This window comes from Meriones unguiculatus, chromosome 5 (genome assembly GCF_030254825.1).
Source record: "Meriones unguiculatus strain TT.TT164.6M chromosome 5, Bangor_MerUng_6.1, whole genome shotgun sequence".
NCBI lineage: Eukaryota > Metazoa > Chordata > Mammalia > Rodentia > Muridae > Meriones > Meriones unguiculatus.
The window spans coordinates 108,609,605-108,630,624 of NC_083353.1; the positions used below are offsets into that span (position 1 = coordinate 108,609,605).

Genomic DNA, 21,020 nt, shown 5'->3' on the forward strand with positions numbered 1-21,020 from the left:
TGGGATCCACATTGTGGAGAGAGAGAATCCAGTCCTGAAATTTGTCCTCTGGTTCCCACACATACATAATGATGCAACAAACAGGCCAAATAACAAACACTGATAACAATACTAAATCAGAAGGATTGCTTAAGAGTTGGAGGGCAGTCTGGGATACAGTCAGACAGGTGAGAGAGCCTGAAAATGAAATCTCTTGCAGTGAAAGTCTGAAAACCTAAATTCATTCCCCTGGAACTCACATAAAGGCAAATTAAAAAAAAATAATAATCAGCTCGTGAAAAGTTGCTCTCTGGCCTCCACAAGGATGGACGGAACTTGCACTTTTCTCCACCAATAGTAATAAACTTTAAAAATAAAAACCACCCAAGGAGCAGGGTGAGATGCCTCAGCAGCACAGGCCTGCCAAGCCCAGTTTGATCGGACCCCACAGAGCGGAAGGAGAGGACAGACTACTCAGGAAAGTCCTCTATCTCCCTTATCAGTGGTGTGATACATTCCTAACTCCCCACAAACTTATTTTAACGCCCAATCACTCGGGGGGGGGGCACCAGAGGTAGGGGGGGGCATAGTTTGGCAAAACTCCTGCCAAGTACAAGATTCCGAGTTTAATGCTCAATATACAAACAAGAATATCTAACTTTTGTAGGATCCGTTTTTTTATCATTTGGCCTCTTTTTTTTTTTTTTTTTTTTTTTTTTTCTGGACAGTTTTTCTTCCGAGAGTGAGTAGTTTTCTTTTTTTTTTTTTTCTGGTGTCAGTCTGGTGTGTTGTTTTTATAAACTTTTCCTTCATCGTTACAGTTCACTTATAACCTGAGACTGTTCCGAACGGCCCTGTAACTTCTCCAGTGTTGATCTGGAGGCGGCGGCGCGCGACCACGCAGCCTCGGCCTCCTCCGCGGAGAGATTACCGGCGCGTGTCCCCACGCCCGCCTGGGCGGCTCAGGAGGTTTTAAAAATAATCTGCAGCTTAGCCCGGATCCTGACATCTCACAAGCGGTCCTCCCAAATTCTTACGCATCAAGAAGATCTGTCCCGGCACTTCAGGGAAGTGCTGACGGTCGGAAACCTAAAACCCTGACAACGGGGGCTCCGAGCAACTTCGGACGGGTCCCTCCGGGCGGCCTCTCCGAGACGCCCTTAGGCGGTCTTTCTTCTTACGTAAGACACGGCTCTAGCTCTGCGCTCGCACGCGGCTGCCGGACCCTTTGGGCTCCCGTTCCGGGGTGAGGAGACGCGCGTGCAGCGCTCGGCGCCCTCCCGGAGCCCACAGGTCCTGAGGCTCCCCAAGGACCCCCTCCACTCGGCCGACCTCTGCAACCCGACCCTTCCCCCCATTCCATCGCCTCCCCTCCCCCAGCTTGGCCAGCCCGAGTTGTGCGCCTGCGCCGTCCCTGTCCTCTCCCCCGAGTCGGAGGCGGGTCCAAACCCCCCTGGTCCCGCCCCTCGCCTGGCTGGCCAATCCTGGGTTCCGTTCTGGGCTCGTCAGAATGGCGCTCTGGCGGCCCGGTGCCCGGATGTCCGCTGCCTGAGGCTCCGCCCCGCCACCGTCTTGCATCCTTCCGGCTCCGTCGTGGAAGGAGGACTGCGCCTCGTCTTCCTGAAGGTGGGGTTCGGGGAAGGCCAGCCCGCGGTCACGCCGGCTGTGGGGAGGGAAAGTGGGCTCCCCGGGCTAGTGTTTCCGGGTGCTCGGGGCGTGGGTCGAGCGGGGATCGGACCGGGGGCCAGGAGGGCTTCCGGGAGCGCCGTGGGCGCTCGGCAGGCGGGAGTTGAGGACCAGGCCGGCCGCGCGGCTGAGTGGCCCCGCGGAGGCCTCCCCGCGAGCGCGGCTGTGGGGGTTTCCATGGTGACAGTAAACAAGCCTCAACTGCCTCAGCTACAACTGCCAAGTCCCCGGGGTTCCACCCTCCTCTAGGTGCTCTGAGGGCCAGCGAGGTTCCGGATGTGAGTGGGAGCGTGGAGACAAGGAGCCCGAGGTGAGGGCCGCCAACCGGGTGGGCTGCCGACCGGGCCCGTCGGGCGCTGGGCCGCGGGCGTGGGGCTCCGGGCCGAGAGGGGACGGGGCCCGCGTCGGGGCCGCACACCCGGGGCCGTGCGGAGGCCGCTCTCGGAGCCGGGGACCGCGTGGCTCCGGTTTGGGGGCCGGAGTCGGAGTGCGTTTCGGACGGGGGACGGGCCGCGTGGCCGCGGTTGGCGGGGCTGGGGGGGGCGGCGGCGGCGGGGGCCGTGGGGCCGGGGCCCACGCCGGGAGAGAAGGCGCGACTCCGGCGGAGGGCCGAGCCCGCCGGCCCGCTCGCACGCGGCCCCCCCACGCCGCGCCGCCGGGTATTGGGGTAGGGCTGGGGCCGGGCTGGAGCGTCTCGGCCGCGGCGGGCCCCGGGCAGGCCGGGCCGCACGGTGCAGTTTTTTTTTTTTCCTCTGAGCGGGTAGAGCGGCGGCTCACGTGGCTGGAGGCGCCGGGAGTTTCCCCCAGGCGGGGAGGGGCGACTCCGCCCTCCGCCCACGCCCGGCCCGAGCCGAGCGCCTCGCTTCCTCCTCGTGGCGGCCCGAGGGTCCCGAGCGCCCGTCTGCCTGTTTCCGGTCCCCCGGAGGGTCCCGCGTTTGCGTTTCGGGGCGTGAGGAATCCGTGCCTCGCGAGGTTGGTGGGCCGTCGTCTCCGGTTCCGTGCACTTTGGGGTGTGTTTGTGGATCTCGGCGGTTCCGGGGAGAAGTTGGGCCTGGGCCTGCTCGGCCTTGCCTCGCGCGCGCTCCTGAGCGCCCCCGAGATGGCCGGCCGCTGGCTCCGGCCTTCCTGCCCGCACCCGTGAGGCCGCCCCACGTGCCCCAAGGCAACCACGGAGTGCCGTTCGCGGCTTTCCCTGGCCCGGGCAGCGCGGGCACAGACCAAAGGGCCTCCTTCCTGCCCACCACACCTACGTGGGGGCTGTAGCTCGCCGCTGGCGCGGCTGATTGGGCGAGCTCTCGGCGCGGGAGGCCGCCATGTGGCTGTGCCAGATCAGTCTCCCGAGCCCGGGCAGAGTTTGCCTTTGACTACCGGAATTGATATACTGAGTTTGTTTTTTTTTTGTTTTTTGTTTTTTTGGTCGGTCTTACTCAAGTTTATTTATTGGCGTTGGTGTTGGAGGTAAGAGGAGAACTTGAAGATTCCCCCCCCCCAGCAGTGAGTCCCCGGGATTGAACTGAGATCATTATGCTTGGCGGTGCGAATCACTATCACGGAGCTCTTTCTCAAACCGGGGAGTTTTTCTTAAATAGTTGAAACTCTTACTGGTCAAGTCGTAGATTGAAATAGTTAACTAGGTCAGTCCGATTTAACTTTGCTTTGTGCTGCCCAGTGGAGGTCAAAGAAAAACGTGGTGTCAGTTCTTCCATCGCGCGCTCAGAGCTTGAGCGGTCGTCTCTCGGTCTGGCAACAAGAGTCTTAGCCGCTCAACAATCTCGAAGTGCTATTTTTGTTTTTTATTTGAGACGGGGTTTTTCTGTGTAACTTTGGTTGTCCCCCGCGCCCAGCTTCTAAGTATGTAAGAGCTGTGCTTATTATGCCTGTGGGTGGTGGTGTACTCCTTTAATCTCAGCACTCAGGCAGAAGAATCTTGATTTCTACAACAGCCTGGTCTACTGTCTCGAAAACCAAAACAACTCCCCCACAGAGTTTTGTGGTAAAAATAGAAATATCTTAGATTTTTCGGGTAGAAAAAAGTGTCGGTAATCCCAGCACTCAAAAAGTGCCTGTAATCCCAGCACTCAACTTTTGTGAGTTCAAGGCCAGCTTGGTCTACAAAATGAGTCCAGGACAGCCAAGGAAGGCAACACAGAGAAACAAAAAAAAAGAAATACAGAAAAGTGGTGTTCTTAGTACTAATTTCTAGACAATACTTGTTTAATTTTTCATCAGTTACACTTTATTCATTCTTAGGCAATACTCTTTTCATTTTGTTTTTACTTTGAATGTTGAGACATTTGTAGATTACTCTGTCTCTGGTTGTCCTGGAACTATGTAGATCAGGCTAGTCTAGGAACTTAATTGACTACTCTGCTGCTTAAGACAATTTTTTAAAAAGACTGCTGTCCTTCAGGTGTGCCTGAGATTTCATTTTCCTGCCTTTTTTCTATCTCCCCAATGTTGCTATTACAAGCAAATGCCACCATCTTACAAATTGAAAAATCCCATTTTACTAGTTTTTTTTGAGGCTTCAAAAATCAGGCAGCCACTGAAGATGACCTTGAATTCAGATCACAGAGCTCCAGTAGATTGCTTGGATTACAGGAACACCATGCCCCATTAATAGGTACTGGGCATGCTAGGCAGGCACTCTGCAGAGCCCTGTAGGTTTTGTTTTTGTTTTTGTTTCTTTTCAGTAGCTTTCAATTTTTTTTTCCTTGTGTTTGTGGGTATATCTCTGTAGGTAAAGGTCAAGGCAAGGCTGGGTTATATAGTGAATTGAAGGAAAGACTTGGTATCCTGACTAAAATTAAACAAATACAAAAATGATTACTTTTTGTTTCTTACTAATAAGCCTTGGCTGACTTGAAATTCACTGAATAGATCAGGCTGACCTCACACTCTTATCTACCTGGTTGTGCCTCCAGAGTGCTTGGATTGCTGGTATTAAAAGGTATGCACCCCAGGCACTGCTAATCATGAGATCTGCCTGCCTCTGCCTCCTAAGTGCTAAGAGTAAAGGCGTGGGCCACTATGCTCTGCTTATAAAATGTTATTCCCTCAGTCTTCAGACTCCTATTCTGCTGATCCTTTCCTCTTTCCACCTTTTGTTTTGCAGGTGTTCCTGTATATTTTTGACCCAATGAGTTAAGGTTGCTTGCAAAGTCCTGAGTGAGGGACCAAAACACCATTTTATTTCATATTTAGTCTCCATTAATGTATGTGTTGAGTTATAATGGTTAATTTTTTTTTTTTAAGACAGGGTGTTAGTATGTAGCTTTGGCTGTCCTGAAACTGGGAAATCACCTACGTTTGCCTTCTGAATGCTGGAATTTAGAGTAATGGTCAACTTCTTAAGGGATTTCTCCAGCTTGGTCAGGATGTTTGACTGCTTTGTATGTTCCTGGGTTTGAACTTTCTGAATTTTGCCTTGCCTCGCTAACTGAAATTGTCTTGTGAAAATAATTTTACTCTGAAAATGGAAAATCAGTTTTAATTGCTTAAAGATAAAGTATCAAAGACTTTATAGTAACTATACTGTATATATATCCTTGGGTTAGTGAGGTTGTGAGGGGCACAGGGACTGGAGTTTGGGGTTAGTCTAGGCTACGTGAGTGTCTCTTGAGTCAGTCTTTTAAGAAAGCCTGGTGTGGTGGTCCAAACCATTAATTCCTGTACTTGGGAGACAGAGGCCAGAGAATCTCTTGAGTTTGAAAGCAGGGGAAATGGAGAAGAAATGGCTTAACAGAAATTGTCTTCTGGTGGCTAGAAGTTTAAGATGAAGGTGAAACCAGGGTTGTTAAGTCCTAGACAAGACAAATGAAAATTGAGAACTCAGAAGGAAAAAGACAAATGGTGACGAGAAGAGAGAGGGGATGCAAGATTTTCCTAGTTTAACGTTATTTGAGCTGGGCAGACCTCCCAGTACTCAGGCAGAAGCAGGCAGCCTTGTTTACACAGGACAGCCAAAGCTACACAGAGAAACTGTCTCTCAAAAAAAAAAAATCCTCAATTTGATTCTGTGTTGTCAGGGTGCTAAAACAAAACTTAGGTTTAACATTAAGACTTTGGCACTTAAAATGGAGAAAACTGACTTGGAAAGAGCATGTCTTCCAAATCTGAGCAGTGATCCAGTCAGTATTGAGGCAGGGGCAAGAGGATAGCTGCAAGTTCTAGACTAGCCAGGCTCTACAGTAAAACCTTGTTTTATTTGCAGGTATGGTGGTGGGCAGTAATCTCAGCACTAGGGAGGCAGAAGAAGACAGATTCCTAAGTTCTAGCACAGCCAGGCTACAGAGAGAAAAAACCCTGTTTCATAAAAATAAAGCTCCCATCTTTTTTTTCCCCCAAAGCATATTTCCAGAAACTTTACCAGTTTCCCAGATTTCTGCTGTCCTTGGTATTAACTCATTAATTCAAAATTCAAGTGGAGATAGGAGTAGCTTGCCTATAAACCCAACACTCATAGCCTGATATAAGAAGGAAAATTAAGGGACTGGAAGGTGAATCCCCTTAAAGCATTTGTTCTCCAGAACCTGGTTTGGATTCTCAATACCTTTGTTGTGGTTTTGTTTGTTTGTTTTGAGACAGGGTTTCTCTGAGTAGCCTTGGCTATCCTGAACTCAATTTGTAGGCCTGGCTGGCCTTGAACCCACAGCAATCTGCTGCTGTTCTGAGCTCTGGGATTAAAGTTGTAAGCCATCACAAAAGTCTATCTACGTTGTATTTTACAACCACTTTTTTCAAGGAGATTGCATGCTCCTGACTTCCACATGTAACATGCAGTGCACATATCTGTAAGTAAAATACTCAGACTAAAGTCTGAAATAAAGGGGGCTGGAGAGATGGCGCATGTTTAAGACCCCCCCCACCCCCGCAAGACAGGGTTGTCCTGGATTCACTTTTGTAGACTAGGCTGGCCTTGAACTTCCAGAGATCTGTCTCCCTTAGTGATCACAGGTGTGTACCGCCCTGCCCAGCTAATACTTGTTTAAAACTTTGGAAAGAGGGAATTTAACAGGGCTGGTGATACAGAAGTCTACCTTCTTTTCAGTTTTCTTTACCAGTCTACACAACAGACATTTCCCCCCTACTATGGGGAGAGGTACCAGTTAATTAAAAAAAGAAAAAGCAATTTTCCACTCAGTTGACAAAATCAAATAGCAATACTTTTTCATAAATGTAATGAACTTCATAATTTTACATTTGTCTTGTTTTCATTGTTACTATAGAGACCTTAATTCTTGAGACATAGAATAACAATCAGTAGGCCAACTGTGGTATGCATACCCATAGTATCATCATTGGGGATGGAAACTGGAGGATGTTTCTCCAGGTAAGCATTAGCTACATAAAAAGTTTGATGCTGCATGAGCAATCAGTGATGTTAGTGTAATTAATGATTGTGTTTTACAATTTGGTTACTTTTAACATAAGCCTAATAGATAAGAATCACATACTAGTGAAAAATCACATATTTGCGAAATGAACATTAAAGAAGACGGATACAGTAAGTAAATACAGACTTCCATAGTTGAAAGATGGAAAGTGGCTTTCTCATTTTGTGTTTGCTGTGGCTTACCCTTTGGCAAATACAAACAGTGCTGGAGTAACACTATGTTTATGTTAGTAGGTTGGCCATTACCATTTCTAAGAGTAGTATATTGGACTAGCACACTAGTACACATTAGTATGAGATTTCTCGTTGTAAATCCATGCCTGAGAAATTAAGTATATAATTTGTATATGTTGGTGCAAGTCTTAACATCTTAAGATTAGTATTACAATTTTTAGATGAGTTCATGACAGGAAGAAATGATTTAAGAGTTGCTGAATTGAACTAAAAATAGCTAGTTTAGGAAGTGAGTTTTCTCAGTGATTGAACACTTGCCTAGAATGTGCAAGGCTTTGGATGTAATCGTACTGCATTGCCTAGCACCAGAAAATAAAGCTAAAAAGACGACTATTGTGGTTATATGCCTGTAGTCCCCAGCATTTGGGAGGCCGACCCAGGAGGACTGCTACAACGCTGAGGCAAGCCTAGACTACTCATGGGGAGAACCAGCCCCAAACAAAAGTTAGACACACTCTGCTACCTGGAAAGTTTGAGGACAATCTGGACTCTGTATTCCAGATTGGCCTCAAAAATTTTTTTCCTTTTAAAGAAAACTTGATTAAAAAATTTTTTGAGGCCATGAAATCTAGTTTCTTTTAAAACCAAAAGACATCCATAAGGTTGTGTTTACATACTATGGCATCCTGGGCTCATCCAGAGCTCCTGTAGATACGAACAGCAGAATCTGTATTCTAAATTCTTTATGCATTTAATAAATACTAACGATGATAAAAGAGGTAATCACAAACATTGGTGAAAAGTATATAAGTATATCCTGCCAAGAACAGAGAGGTCTGTTAAAATATATAAAAATCTGAAAAATTGTCTAGGGAAAAAGACCATGAAGAGTTTTAAGCCATATTGGAGAAATTATTTGTATGTGGAGTTGTACCACTTCTATCTTCCAATTTTTGGGTAAGCGTTACCTTTTTGACATGTCACCACTAGCCTTGATTTCAACAGTTGTGTCTGCCTTCCTAGTGCTGGGATTAATGGCCTTTGCCACCATGTCCCCCTCCTCAGTGTAACTCTTTAGGACTCTGAGCTAATTTATCACCACTCAACATTTATTTATGCATTTCTTAGGTGATTTTCTGTTTGACATCTGAGTCATCCCAGGAGGGCAGAACTATACCAGTGGTTCCCATTATGTAAACTGTTGGCAACATTGCCTGCATTTATTTTTGTTTATGAGACAGGGTCTCGCTAATACATAGTCCTGGCTGACTAGGAACTTGAAACGTAACCAAACTGGCCTCCAACTTGCTGGGATTAAAATACATGACGACACCATTTTTTCAAAAAAGTTTTAACCTGGTTTCGTGTAGCAGGCTGACCTCCACTCAGCTGTGTGATAGAGGATGACCCATAGCTCTTGATCTCAGTGCTTCTACTTTGCAAGTGTAAGCTAGAATTACTACTAGCTAGTGCCTACATTTTATACATATACAATAGTTCTTAGTGAATGGGACACTTAAACTTGTATTATATGTCACTATTTCCCATTCTTTAGTTCTCATAGCTGTTTTACTTCCCATCTTGTCTCCAGTGTGATTTCTTCCTTTTTGTTCATTGCATTGTGACATTCTCTAGCTCAGGCTGGTTTTGAACCTAGTGTGCTTTGACATTATACAGACAGGCATGGCACAATCACCACGCTGGGTTTTATTTGGTCTTGGGTGGGGTGGAACCTAGCATTTGAGTCTTCTTAGGCCTGCTTACTCTACCACTTGAACCAAGGTACACAAATTAAACTTGAGGATTTATAAGCAAAGATTTAGGGTTGGCAAGCATTCTTTTTTTGTTTGTTTGTTTTTGTTTTTGGAACAGAACTGGATTTGCTTTATAGACCAGGCTAGTCTTAAACTCAGCAATACTGTCTCTCAGCTCTGGATCTTAGGCATGCACTATCATACCCAGATGGTAGCATTCTCATAATAGACTTTCAAACATAGAAAGAAAAATTTAATAGAATGAAGAGTCATTTGCCTTTCATTTAGCTCTAACATTACCAGTGGTGAACACTGTAGATAATTTCCAAACTTCAGTGTCTTACCATATTGCCTAACATAATGGCACACCCCACTCTGTCCCATCACTCTGGGAGGCAGAGGCAGACGAGTATCTGAGTTCCAGGCCAGTTTGGTCTAAAGTCAGTCCAGAACAGCCAAGGCTGCGTAGAAACCCTGCCTGGGGTGGAGGTGGAGTGGTTACTTACTGGTGGCTGAGTTCAATTTCCAGCAGCCAAATGGTGGCTTTTAACCTTCAATAATGAGATCTGGTGCCCTCTTCTGGCATGCAGGTGAACACTATACATTATAAATAAGTAAGTCTTTAAAAACCAACTCCAAGCCCTGCCAGGGCAGCCCAAGGCTATTAGGAGAAACACAAAAGAAAAGAAAACCAATTCCTTATTAATCTTCTTTCTGATGTAGCAATGTATGAAATGTTTGTCAGTGCCCATAGAGGCCAAAGAGCTGCTGCCAGACTTGTGTTTAGGAAGCAGACTCCACCAGCCTACTGGAAGAACAGGAAGAAGGGTTTCTTTGTGCACTTTCTTTGGAGGGGTCTTGTCTGCTTTTTGAGACCGAGTCTCCTGACTGAGTCTGTATAAAAATCCATTTTCCCAAGCTTCCCAAATGTTGGGCTAATATGTTTATATATGCACCATCATCTATGGCTCCAGCTCCTTTATTTAGGATGAACATCCTACAGATACGTACAAATAAAAATTCGATCAGTGTGCATTTGTATTAAGAGTCAAAACTGGAGGGTGGCGGAATTAGCCGAAGTTGGTCTGTTGCTTGCTTGGAGTTAATGTACCAACCAGCATGTCCATAAAACTGGATATCTTGGGTTCAAATTGTAGTCCCAGCATTTGAGAGGCTGGGGTAGAAGGATTGCAAAAAGCTCAGCAAAATCAGGAATTTCAAGTTAAGCTTAAATTCCATGTTGAATTGGAGATCAGTCTCCTCTACATGGTACCCTGTCTCAAAAACATCCAATATGCCCCATACAACCTGTCTTTGATTAATTTTTAAGTCTTTTGATGGTTAAGTGCTCCCTTGTCTTTATTGGTTGTTACAAAAAGATTAGCTCATTGTATTCTGTGCCTTTTTTTTTTTGTCCTAAGTTATTTCTGTAAAACTTTTTAAGAAAAGTTAACTCAGGTTATCATGTGTGGTGGCTAATGCCTGTGATCCCAGTACTGTGAGAGGCAGAGGCAGCCAGATCACAGTTCGAGGCCACCCAGGTCTACAAAGTAGAGCACAGCCAAGGCTACACAGAGAAACTGTCTTGAAAAAATAAAAATAAAAAGCCTAATTTGCAGCGGTTGACAGCCAGCTTCAGTCAATAATGGCCCATCTTATTTCATGGTTCTCTCTTCAGTCTTCTCAAGAAATAACCTTAGTATTTGTGAAGGCGTTCCTGCCCTCAATTGGGGGGGGTGTCTCTCCAGGGGTACTTAAGTCAGAGGACAACTTAAATCCTTTCTCACTATGGGTCTTGTGGATGGAACTCATTGGAGGTGTCAGGCTGGATGGCTAGTGCCTCTTCCTACCTCACTGGGCCATCAAAACATAGGCCCTTGAAGTAATCCAGTCACTGCTCATTCTAATTGCTTTGAGTTAAAATACGTTTTGTGGTTGCCTGTTGGGTATAGATTTTAGGAATTGATATAAGACTTAACTTCGTTTTTTTTTGAGAGAGGCTTTCTTTGAATTACTGGCTGTCCTGGAATCACTGTAGATCAGGCTGGCCTGGACTGTCTCTGCTGGGATTAAAGGCGATCGCCACCAGCACCTGGCTCTAAGGTTTATTTTTATACTTTCAAAAGGTGGTGCACTAATTTAGATTCAGGAGTTAAGCACTCCTTCCATCATAGGTGGGCACTGGGGAACCAAACCTAGGTTGTTAGTCTCAGCCTCTAGTGGGCAAGGGCCGATTTTGAGTCATTTCCTTCAGCCTCGGAAATTATGTCGGGGACAGGGTTCTCTTTAGTCTTGTCTGGGGGAACTCACTCGGTGGCCAAGACAGTCTTAAGAGATACCACTTGCTTGCTGCCTCTGAATGCTGGGATTAAAGGTATGCGCCACCACACCCGGCAAGAATTTATTTGAAAAACGTTTCGAGACAAGGCTGGAAATCACTTTGTGCACTAGAGTAGCATTGATTTCAGACCCTCAGCCCCCTGAGTGCTGGGATTAAAGGCATGCGCCACCACGTCTGACAGAGTTGGCTTTTAAAGTTACGTTTCAGCATGGAAAATACCCATGAGGCCATAGTCACACCAAGAAAACCTTTTGTTTTGTTTCTGTAGTATCCCAGTAGGAGGCAACTTTGTTTTATTTGACTGAGCCTTTAACACTTCAGTTAAGTTCCCTCTTCCCTGTAGTGAGTAGTTTGGACTTTGCGCAGGTTGTTCCTTCGCTCTTTACGGAGAACTAAGCGAGAAGTCTCCCCCTCTCCTTCCCCCACTTCCGGCGCCGACCAATCGCACTGTTTGCGGGCCACACCTGCAAGCAGCCTTTTCCTATTGGTGACATATTGGCGGGCCCGGCAGGGCACTTCCTCCTCTGCACCCCGTGACCCGAGTCCGACTGCCGCTGTAGATCACGCGGTGGCTGCTTCCCGCACTCCGGACCCGAACGTCCATCTTCGGCGTGGTGAGGCCCGTTCGGTGCTTGAGTCCCAAGTTCTCGACCGCGTACTCGACCCAGACACCTAGAAGTTTCCCGATTCGAGCCTTTTCACTTTTTAGCCTGCGCGAATTCTTACTTCAGCCCTCTTCCCCACCCTCAGACTTCCCCTCCCCCACCCCGAGACTCCGGGGCCTCCCATCCCCCCGCCCCCGCCCGGAAGCTCCCGCCCGAGCCCGCGCAGGCCCCGGGGCGGATCTTCCTGCCCGGCCGGCGCTCTCTACGCGACGCGGTCGACTCCTGGGTGCAGGCCGCCGAGCAGCGTCACCTTGCCCTCGGCCTTGCTTCCCGCCAAAACGCTTGTTTTCAGGGGACCAGCTACGGCAGAAAGCGCTTGCTCCCTGGTCATTTGAACTTCCATTTCAGGTTGAGAACAAAAAGAAGATGCACCTGGACTTTCCCCGGAGCCCTCTGCGTTTTTAAGGCGTCGGGTGGAGTTGGTTCGTAAGCCGCGTTCCTTACTGAAAATAGAAGTCACTTCTGCCTTCCCGTGGTAAGTTTTAGAGCAGAAAAGGCAGCAGTTGCTACTTGAAGCCGCGCGGCCATCGTGGTCTTGATTGAGTAGAACTTTCTGAGTAAGAAAATCTGCCTGGACGCGCTCCCGGCGTTCCGGAGGTTAGAACTCATTTACAAAATGGAGGCAGGGCGAGGGCGGGCTCTCAGTGAAAACTCCGGCGACTTCCTGGAACACAAAGATGTGTAGAGGAGGGTGCAGCAAGGCTCCCACCAAGCGGGCCCTGAACAAAAGAACTGGGTGGGTGGTGTTTGAGCGGCCCTGTTTGTTTCGCAGATAAACTTAACCAGTTCAGGATTCAAAGGGCGCACCTCATTTATCTTACCTGGATCTACCTGAAGGCAGTGAAAATCCAGTCTAACCAGTATCACCGAATGGGTAGTTGCTAGAAAAGCAAGAGGCTCAACCTGGGTTATTTACTTATTTTAGAATTTAAGAGCGCATTTTCATTAGTTATCAAGTTGTGGGATTACATTTTAAAAGCGAATGTAGGGCTCATCGGGCTACAGTATTACAAGCCAGGCACCCGGGAATGGTGCAAATAATTCCGGTAGTGTGTGCTGCAATTTCAGCCAAATCTCTGGGTGCAGGAACAGTACTTTAAAAGAGACCAAGCTTTCCATCTGGTCTTTTTCCTGGGCATGTCTCCACAGTTCACATGTTCACAGGTCTTGTGCCAGTGGGTAAATGTAGGTCTAGCTGCCAGCTGCTTGCGCTATGGTGTCTCCAGGGAGGCCTCGGGTATTGTCTACCAAACTGGCAGTAGAAGACTGGAGTAAAAGGGTGGAAGAAGGTCCAGTGATTAGGATTTCATGGGTAGGAGTATGGATGAGACTTCTTGATCTGTTTTCAGGGTGTTGGAAACAGCCCCTTTTAAAAAGGATTCTAACGAAGTAATAACCCCTCATTATTACGTAAGTGCAGAAGGTACAGGACAAGCAAATGTAATTACCTCTATTAAAAACAACAGGCAAGATACATTTTCTAGATGAATGCAGCATAATTTATCAAATATTTTATGTCATAGAGATTTATTTAGCGAATGTCCTCATAGTTGGGCAAAACTTTGTCACATGGATATTGGTTATGGTTATATCAATGAAAAACAGTCTTATGGATGTCTCTGTACTATCTCCAGAGTAAATTCTCAAACTCTGTCCAATCCAAAAAGCTTTTCTGGTGCTTAATGCCTGTGAAAGGGTTGCGGTCAGAAAAAGTGCCACCCCAGCTCCCTCCCCTTTTCCTCTCATTTAAACGTCTACCACTACCTTTATATGGAAAGTTTATAATTAGTTCTCTGCTAGGCAAATTTTTTTTTTTGTTAATGTTCTTCCCATGAAAAGGTAAAGTGTAAATAATATGGAAACTTTTTAAGTATGTTGGTCCAGGGACCCTGTAATAAACATCTTTCTGGGCTTTTAGAGTAGCTTGCTCTGAGACGGGAGCTCCTGTCTGTTAAAATAATGCATGGATTCTGAGGCGATGAGATCAATCTTGAGTTTTGTGTTTTGTTTTTTAAAGGAAAACTTGTTATCTTCCATAAGTGTTTGCTACAGAAGGCATCTGTGGTGGTTCCTTAAGGTAAGCTATTAAGATAAGTCACTGTAAGTCATTGATTTGTTAGGGAAAGTTTTCTTTGGAGGCTAAAACTTTGTCATTAGTTTTAAGTGCCTAGTAAATTTATTAGAAAGTTTTAGTGTTAAGATTTATGGAGAAAAAGTTTTCTGAGTAAATAGTGAACAATTGGGTGCAGACAGACATGTTTTCTCTTTGTTGCCAAAACTACTTCTAAACTCAAAGTTATGTGCTTGCCTGTTTCTTTGTGTTTCTTGCATGTCTTTAGCTTTGGCTAAGCTGCCACACTCTGATTGAGGTGTTGACCCCAAGCAGCCAGTTAATCCCCTGCTAATCTTTGGCCTGCTGTGGTTTGTGCCCAGTCTGCTAAGGATGAGGAAACACTGGACAACAAAACTGTCCTAAGTAGGGTCCCGATGTGGTATTGAAGACACCTTTTAAAACTGCAATGAAGGGTGCTATGAAAGTGGAGGTTCAAGGTTGTGAAGGATAAGATGTTTTAGAAAGGAATTGGAGCTTAGACCTGGAGGATTATCACGATTTAGCTAGACAAGGTTGGACAGAGGATATTTGGAGGGAGAATTAATTACTGTGTCTGTCAAATCCTCTAGGGAAAGGTGGTGAAATTATAGGCACCAAGGAGAAAAAGCGTAGCTAAGTAAGAATGTAGCTCTCCAATGTCTGTAGGACCTGAGAATTCCAGTCTTTGTTAAGTCTTTGTTCTAATAACCAAAGGGAAATAGGGCTTAGAAGTAGGGCATAGACATAATTGGGTTGCAGTAGTGCTTACAAAACTTAAAAGATAAGTGATACAGGTTAGCAGGGAATAGGTTCTTAGAGTTAAGAGAAACTATAGGGGATATGGGCAACTGTCTGAGGAATGCTGTTAGAAAAGTTTGAACAAGGCCAAAGTATAGGCCTGTAACGACTAAGTTTATGGTCAGCCTTCGACCATATTTAGACAGTGTCTGGAGAATTTGTATAGTATGTATAGTGGTTATTTGCCTATCATGTGGAAGACATTTTATTATGGAAAGTTACCCATTTAGCTTTTTATATTTTACTATTCTAAAAAAAGACTGACTCCTTAACAGTAGCTAAGGGATGTTTTTGTAAGATTATCTGAGTACTTGATCTAATAATAGGTTTCAGGTATGATGAACCATACTGTAATGACCACTTGGGAGTCTTAGGAAGAGACAGGTCCAGGTTAGCGTGAGATGGATATAAAGATCCTAGAAAACCTGTCTTAATAAGAATAGGATTTTAGGATGAAGGCTGGGGTCCTGTGTGAAAATGGGGTACTCTAGTTGGTTCTGAGGATTTCTGAGAAATCTTTGTAAAGATCAGTCTCTTTGTAGAGCTTTGTAGGCTCAGGTAGAACAAAGGTATAGAAGTAGTGAATGTGCTATGTTCATGGTACAGAGCTTTGTGTATGGCAGTTGAAGCCTTGGAACTGTAGGTTGGAAGGTCTTTGAAGATTGAGCACAGCCATGTGTGACTATGGGGAGCTGATTGGAACACCTAACAAGGATTTCCAGGAAGGATTGGTTAAATTCTGAGCAGACAACAGATGAAGATAGGACATTTATTTGTTCTCTTGGAGAGATGCTCACCCTAATAAGAACATGTTATTTCAGTGTGGTGGTTAGTAGAAGAGACAATAGAGGGAGGGACCTAATTTCTACATAAAAGGGAAAATCAGTAAGTAGCTTGGGGCAAGGCTGTCCAGAGAAGGCCTTATGGTTGGTTAGTACTATTCAGATTTAGAGCAAAGAGACAGTGCTCAGTGGCCATAAGGACTTTTTTTTCTCTAAGTTGGTTTCTCAAGCAGATCTTAAGTAATTTGTTAAGAGAGACAGGTCCTTGTCAGGGCGTTTCTGATCCTTTGGAACTAGAGAAGAGCCTTAAGTGTTGCCTGGGTGCCTGGCATGGTGGCACACACCTGTAATGCTAGCACTGAGGGAGGCTGAGGCAGGCACATCTCTGAGTTTGAGGCCATCCTGGTCTACAAAGTGAGTCCAGGACAGGCAAGGTTACACAGAGAAACCCTGCCTCGACCTAAAAGAATTTCCTAGGCACCTGAAGGGCTATATACCAAGAGCAGACAGTTTGTAGATGGTGCTTGTCCGTACCTGCTTCCCTTTTTTATTTTGAAACAACAGGGCAGTATAGATAAGCAGAAGCTTGTCTTGTCTCTTTCCAATTTGTCATTACAGGTATTATTTCTAGACCTGAATCCTTTTAGGAGGCAGGTCATCTCACATGAACTTTCTAACCTTGAGTTTGGGGTCTTCCTGTGCTGGTCTCTAGAGTGTTATTTTAGACATTGCTACAGGTTCAGAATTCGTATTTAGTAGCATTGAGGCCTGCCCTCTAGTGGGTGAAGACTAGGTTTGCAAACAGGGTACTACTGGTCAGCCTTAAAAAAATAGACTTTCAAAATATTTGAACAAGTCTAGTCTAAAGGCACCTTTCTCCTCTGTTTGGGTATAGCTGAACTATTCAGCACAGCCAAGAGTCAGTTCAGTAGAATCAGTTGAGCTTTGCAGTAAAGAACTGTATGTAGATTATTCATTGGAAGAGGCTAAAAAGGTAGAGGGAGTTATGTGGAATGAAGACAAGGAAGCTGAGGCTGAAGAATCAGTCCAGGCTATTGGAGAAGGGGAGGATATAAGGTGAGATTTTCACAGTGAGATTTTTCACCAAGATATTTGTAAGGTTTTTGGGGGGCGGGGTCTTTGATGGGCCTTGGGAGTTACTGGAAAATCATTGTGAGGTGGAGTTGAAGAGAAAATAGATGGAGGGAGAGTGGACTAAATATGGGACCGGAACATAGTCTTCTATAAAATGTAATCAGACTTGAGTTCCTCTGTCCTGGCTTTGAAAATGGAGCTACACAAATCCCTACTTGACCCTGGGATCATAAACCCATTACTCCTAACAGGCACATATATACCCTGATTATTAGTGAGCAAAGAAGATTGCTAGAACTTCATTATAGCATCACTACACTGAGGTTAGTTATAGTGTTGGTGGAGAGACTAGGTAAGGCTTAGGGTGGTAACCAGTAGGTGTCTGCAACATTAATTCAATTCATGCTGGTGTTTGTTTATATATAATTATGCATAAGGACTAAACATGCTATTCCACACTCAGCTCTCCCTTAGAGTTTGCCCTATCTTTATTTTATCTTCAGGCCATAGGCAAGGTAACTTTTTAAAAGCTATTTAATAATATTTAAAGGGAGTTGGTGTATCCAGTAAATTTCACAATTTAAAGTTCCATTAGTACCATTATACTGTTGTGGGGACAGGATGGCATTTTTGTCACCTGATCTGGTGTGGATGGCAGGTAAGTGGAAATTTTTAATTTTAAAAAACTAAATTATTTTAAAGCTAATGATACAATAGGTAGAAATGATGTCATGGTTTCTTGACTCATACAGTTGATTATATGTGAGTATAAATTTTTTTTCTTTAAAAAGATTTTTTTGAGAGGTTGCTGTAGTCTAGGTTGGTTTTGACTAGGTAACCAGAGCCGACCATAAACTGTAGAGATTCTTTGTCTTCTAAATGTTGGTTTCAAGTGTTTGCTACGTTGAGTTGCCTGGCTCATTCATTGTCTAATCTACGCTATCTATATATCTATCATCTATCTAATCTATATGTTTTAAGACATGGTTATTATGTAACCCTGTCTGGCCTGGAAGTTGTTTTGTAGAGATCCACTTGGCTCTTGTTTCTTGAGTGCTAGCATTAAAGGTGTGTACTTCTATCCTGGGCCTCACTCTTCTGTCTTTAAAAAAATGTATTTACAAGTGAAATGTGTACATGGAGGGCAGGCAAAGAATCAAGGCTCTCTAATGTGTCAGGTATTAGTGGTTGAAAAGGTTTGGTGGGAACGTGTTTACACTCTAACTTGCTATGCCCTAGTTTAAGTTTTGAGAGCGCCTCATACAGGCCTCTAACTTGTTAATAATCAAAGAAGACCTGGAACTACTACTTACTGTTTGATATCTACCTGCCAAATATATTCATACTATTCTTAAATATCCCTTTGTGGGTCTTGTTTTAACTTTTTGTGGTAGGTCTTGGTTTTGATGTTGACTCAAAGCTGGCACACACTAGATAAGACTCTTCTTGCATAGCTAAGACCCACCCTGGCCCTTTGTTTGTTATATAGTGTTTCTTTTCTTTTTTCTTTTTGATAGCAAATTTTTTCTTAGACAGGAATTTCTCCATTGCACTGGCTGTCCTGGACTCACTCTTTAGACCAGCCTGGTCTTGAACTCAAAAAGATCTGCCTGCCTGTGCCTCCCTGAGTACTGAGATTAAAGGTGTGCACCATTATGCCAAGCTTTCTCTTAGATTTTTAAAAGTGAAGTATTGCTCAGGTTCAACTCACAGAACAGTACATGTTTGAATGGAGTATGCTTATCATGGCTGACAGCTAGCTGTTTCTAATGTTTTATTTTCATTCATCCTTAGCTTTCATTTGTGGAATGCGAAAAAGTTTCTAATGAATATCCTTACTATGCATATTAAATGAAAATTGTATAAAGTAGGTTTTATTTTTTCTTTTCTTTCAGCTACAAAAAATTGCCCAAGCTTGTGACATCAGCCCTGTCAAGTGTTCATGATGCTGGGCCCTGAGGGAGGTGAAGGCTATGTGGTCAAACTCCGAGGCCTACCCTGGTCCTGCTCAATTGAGGACGTACAAAACTTCCTCTCCGACTGCACAATTCATGATGGGGTCGCAGGTGTTCATTTCATTTATACTAGAGAAGGCAGGCAGAGTGGTGAGGCTTTTGTTGAACTTGAGTCAGAAGATGATGTAAAATTGGCTCTGAAAAAAGACAGGGAAAGCATGGGACACCGGTATATTGAGGTGTTCAAGTCACACAGAACCGAGATGGATTGGGTGTTGAAGCACAGTGGTCCAAACAGCGCCGACAGTGCCAATGATGGCTTTGTGAGGCTCCGGGGACTCCCATTTGGATGCACAAAGGAAGAAATCGTTCAGTTCTTCTCAGGGTTGGAAATTGTGCCAAACGGGATCACATTACCTGTGGACCCGGAGGGCAAGATTACAGGGGAGGCCTTCGTTCAGTTTGCCTCACAAGAGTTAGCTGAGAAAGCTCTAGGGAAGCACAAGGAGAGAATAGGGCACAGGTATATTGAAGTGTTCAAGAGCAGTCAGGAGGAAGTTAGGTCATACTCAGATCCACCTCTGAAGTTTATGTCTGTGCAGAGGCCTGGGCCCTATGACCGGCCTGGCACAGCCCGGAGGTACATTGGCATTGTGAAACAGGCAGGCCTGGATAGGATGAGGTCTGGTGCCTATAGTGCAGGCTATGGGGGCTATGAAGAATACAGTGGCCTCAGTGATGGCTATGGCTTCACCACTGACCTGTTTGGGAGAGACCTCAGCTACTGTCTCTCAGGAATGTATGACCACAGATACGGAGACAGCGAGTTCACAGTGCAGAGCACCACCGGCCACTGCGTCCACATGAGAGGGCTGCCCTACAAAGCAACAGAGAATGACATCTACAACTTCTTCTCTCCACTCAACCCTGTGAGAGTTCATATTGAGATTGGCCCTGATGGAAGAGTGACGGGAGAAGCTGATGTTGAGTTTGCCACCCATGAAGAAGCAGTGGCAGCTATGTCGAAGGACAGGGCCAACATGCAGCACAGATACATAGAACTCTTCCTGAATTCAACAACAGGGGCTAGCAACGGGGCTTATAGCAGCCAGGTGATGCAGGGCATGGGAGTGTCAGCTGCCCAGGCAACTTACAGTGGCCTGGAGAGTCAGTCAGTGAGTGGCTGTTATGGGGCCGGCTACAGCGGTCAGAACAGCATGGGTGGATATGATTAGTATTGTAGGAACATTTGAGTTGTTTCAATCAAAAATTTCACAGGCAGCCAATAAAGCAGTCAAGAGCAGTTTATAACTCTAGAGGAAGCTGGGGGACCCACTTTGCACCATGAGTTTGTGAAATCTGGATTAAAAAATTACCTCTTCAGTGTTTCTCATGCAAACTTTTCTTCTAGCATGTAATATTGAGTAAACTAAAACTATTTTCTTCCGCTTTTCTCAATTAACATTTTTGGTAGTATACTTAAGAGTGATGTTATCTGAGTTAAGTAGTTTTAAGTATGTTGAGTGGATCTTTAAGCACACCACAGTGGACACACTGGGGACATGTACTTTTCTGGAGAACTCAAAGGTGCTAGATCCCTGATGCAAAGAAGCATTCTCATGTTCTTCATTCTAGTTTATATTTTCATTTAAAATCTTTAGGTTAAGTTTAAGCTTTTTAAAAGTTAGTTTTGAGAATTGAGACACAATACTAATACTGTAGGAATTGGTGAGGCCTTGACTTAAAGCTTTCTTTGTACTGTGATTTCCTTTTGGGTGTATTTTGCTAAGTGAAACTTGTTAAATTTTTGTTAACTAAATTTTTTTCTTAAAATAAAGACTTTTTCACAATGACTGGCACAGCTTATCTACTCAGCGAAAGGCAGCAAATTTGGGTGGTTGAGAAGGAGTTGTAAACACTTATGTTCCAGAGGGGATTTGAAAACAGTGGTAGCTGGATGGGTTGTCTCAGGCCTGTAATCCTAGTGCTTGGGAAGCTGAAAATTAGCCATCTTGGACCATGTAGGGAGTTCCAGGCCAGGCAGCAAGACACTGTCTTAAAATAAGTGTTATGTGCTTATTTAGAGACAATAATTAGAAACAGTGCAGTGTGTATGAGGAAGCACATAGTCCCTGCCTCCTGTGATTACATAACATATATAATTGAAAAAAATTAAACCTTTCGTGGTTTCTTTCTTGACTGCATGTGTTTAAGTGCGCTATGTGAATTCTGGTGTATTGTGACTAGAAGAGATCATTGGCTTTTCCAGGAATTGGAGTGCTTTGTAGTTTACTTTGAAACCCC

The 21,020-nt window shown here is 45.0% G+C and overlaps 1 protein-coding gene across 5 annotated transcripts; it reads left to right on the plus strand.

Annotated features, from left to right (window-relative positions):
- Positions 1–1,458: 1,458 nt before the first annotated feature.
- Hnrnpf (heterogeneous nuclear ribonucleoprotein F) lies at positions 1,459–20,569 on the plus strand. Of its 5 annotated transcripts, none has more exons than XM_021647947.2 (4): positions 1,459–1,605; positions 12,343–12,469; positions 14,012–14,071; positions 18,657–20,569. In XM_021647947.2, exon 4 carries the CDS (start codon positions 18,704–18,706, stop codon positions 19,949–19,951), a length of 1,248 nt encoding a protein of 415 aa, XP_021503622.1. In that variant the 5' UTR covers positions 1,459–1,605; positions 12,343–12,469; positions 14,012–14,071; positions 18,657–18,703; the 3' UTR covers positions 19,952–20,569. The 5 variants fall into 5 exon arrangements, with proteins under 5 accessions (XP_021503622.1, XP_021503623.1, XP_021503624.1 ...); XM_021647948.2 differs by having other exon boundaries at positions 1,547–1,975; XM_021647949.2 differs by lacking the exon at positions 1,459–1,605 and adding an exon at positions 2,502–2,637.
- The last annotated feature ends 451 nt before the right edge of the window (positions 20,570–21,020 follow it).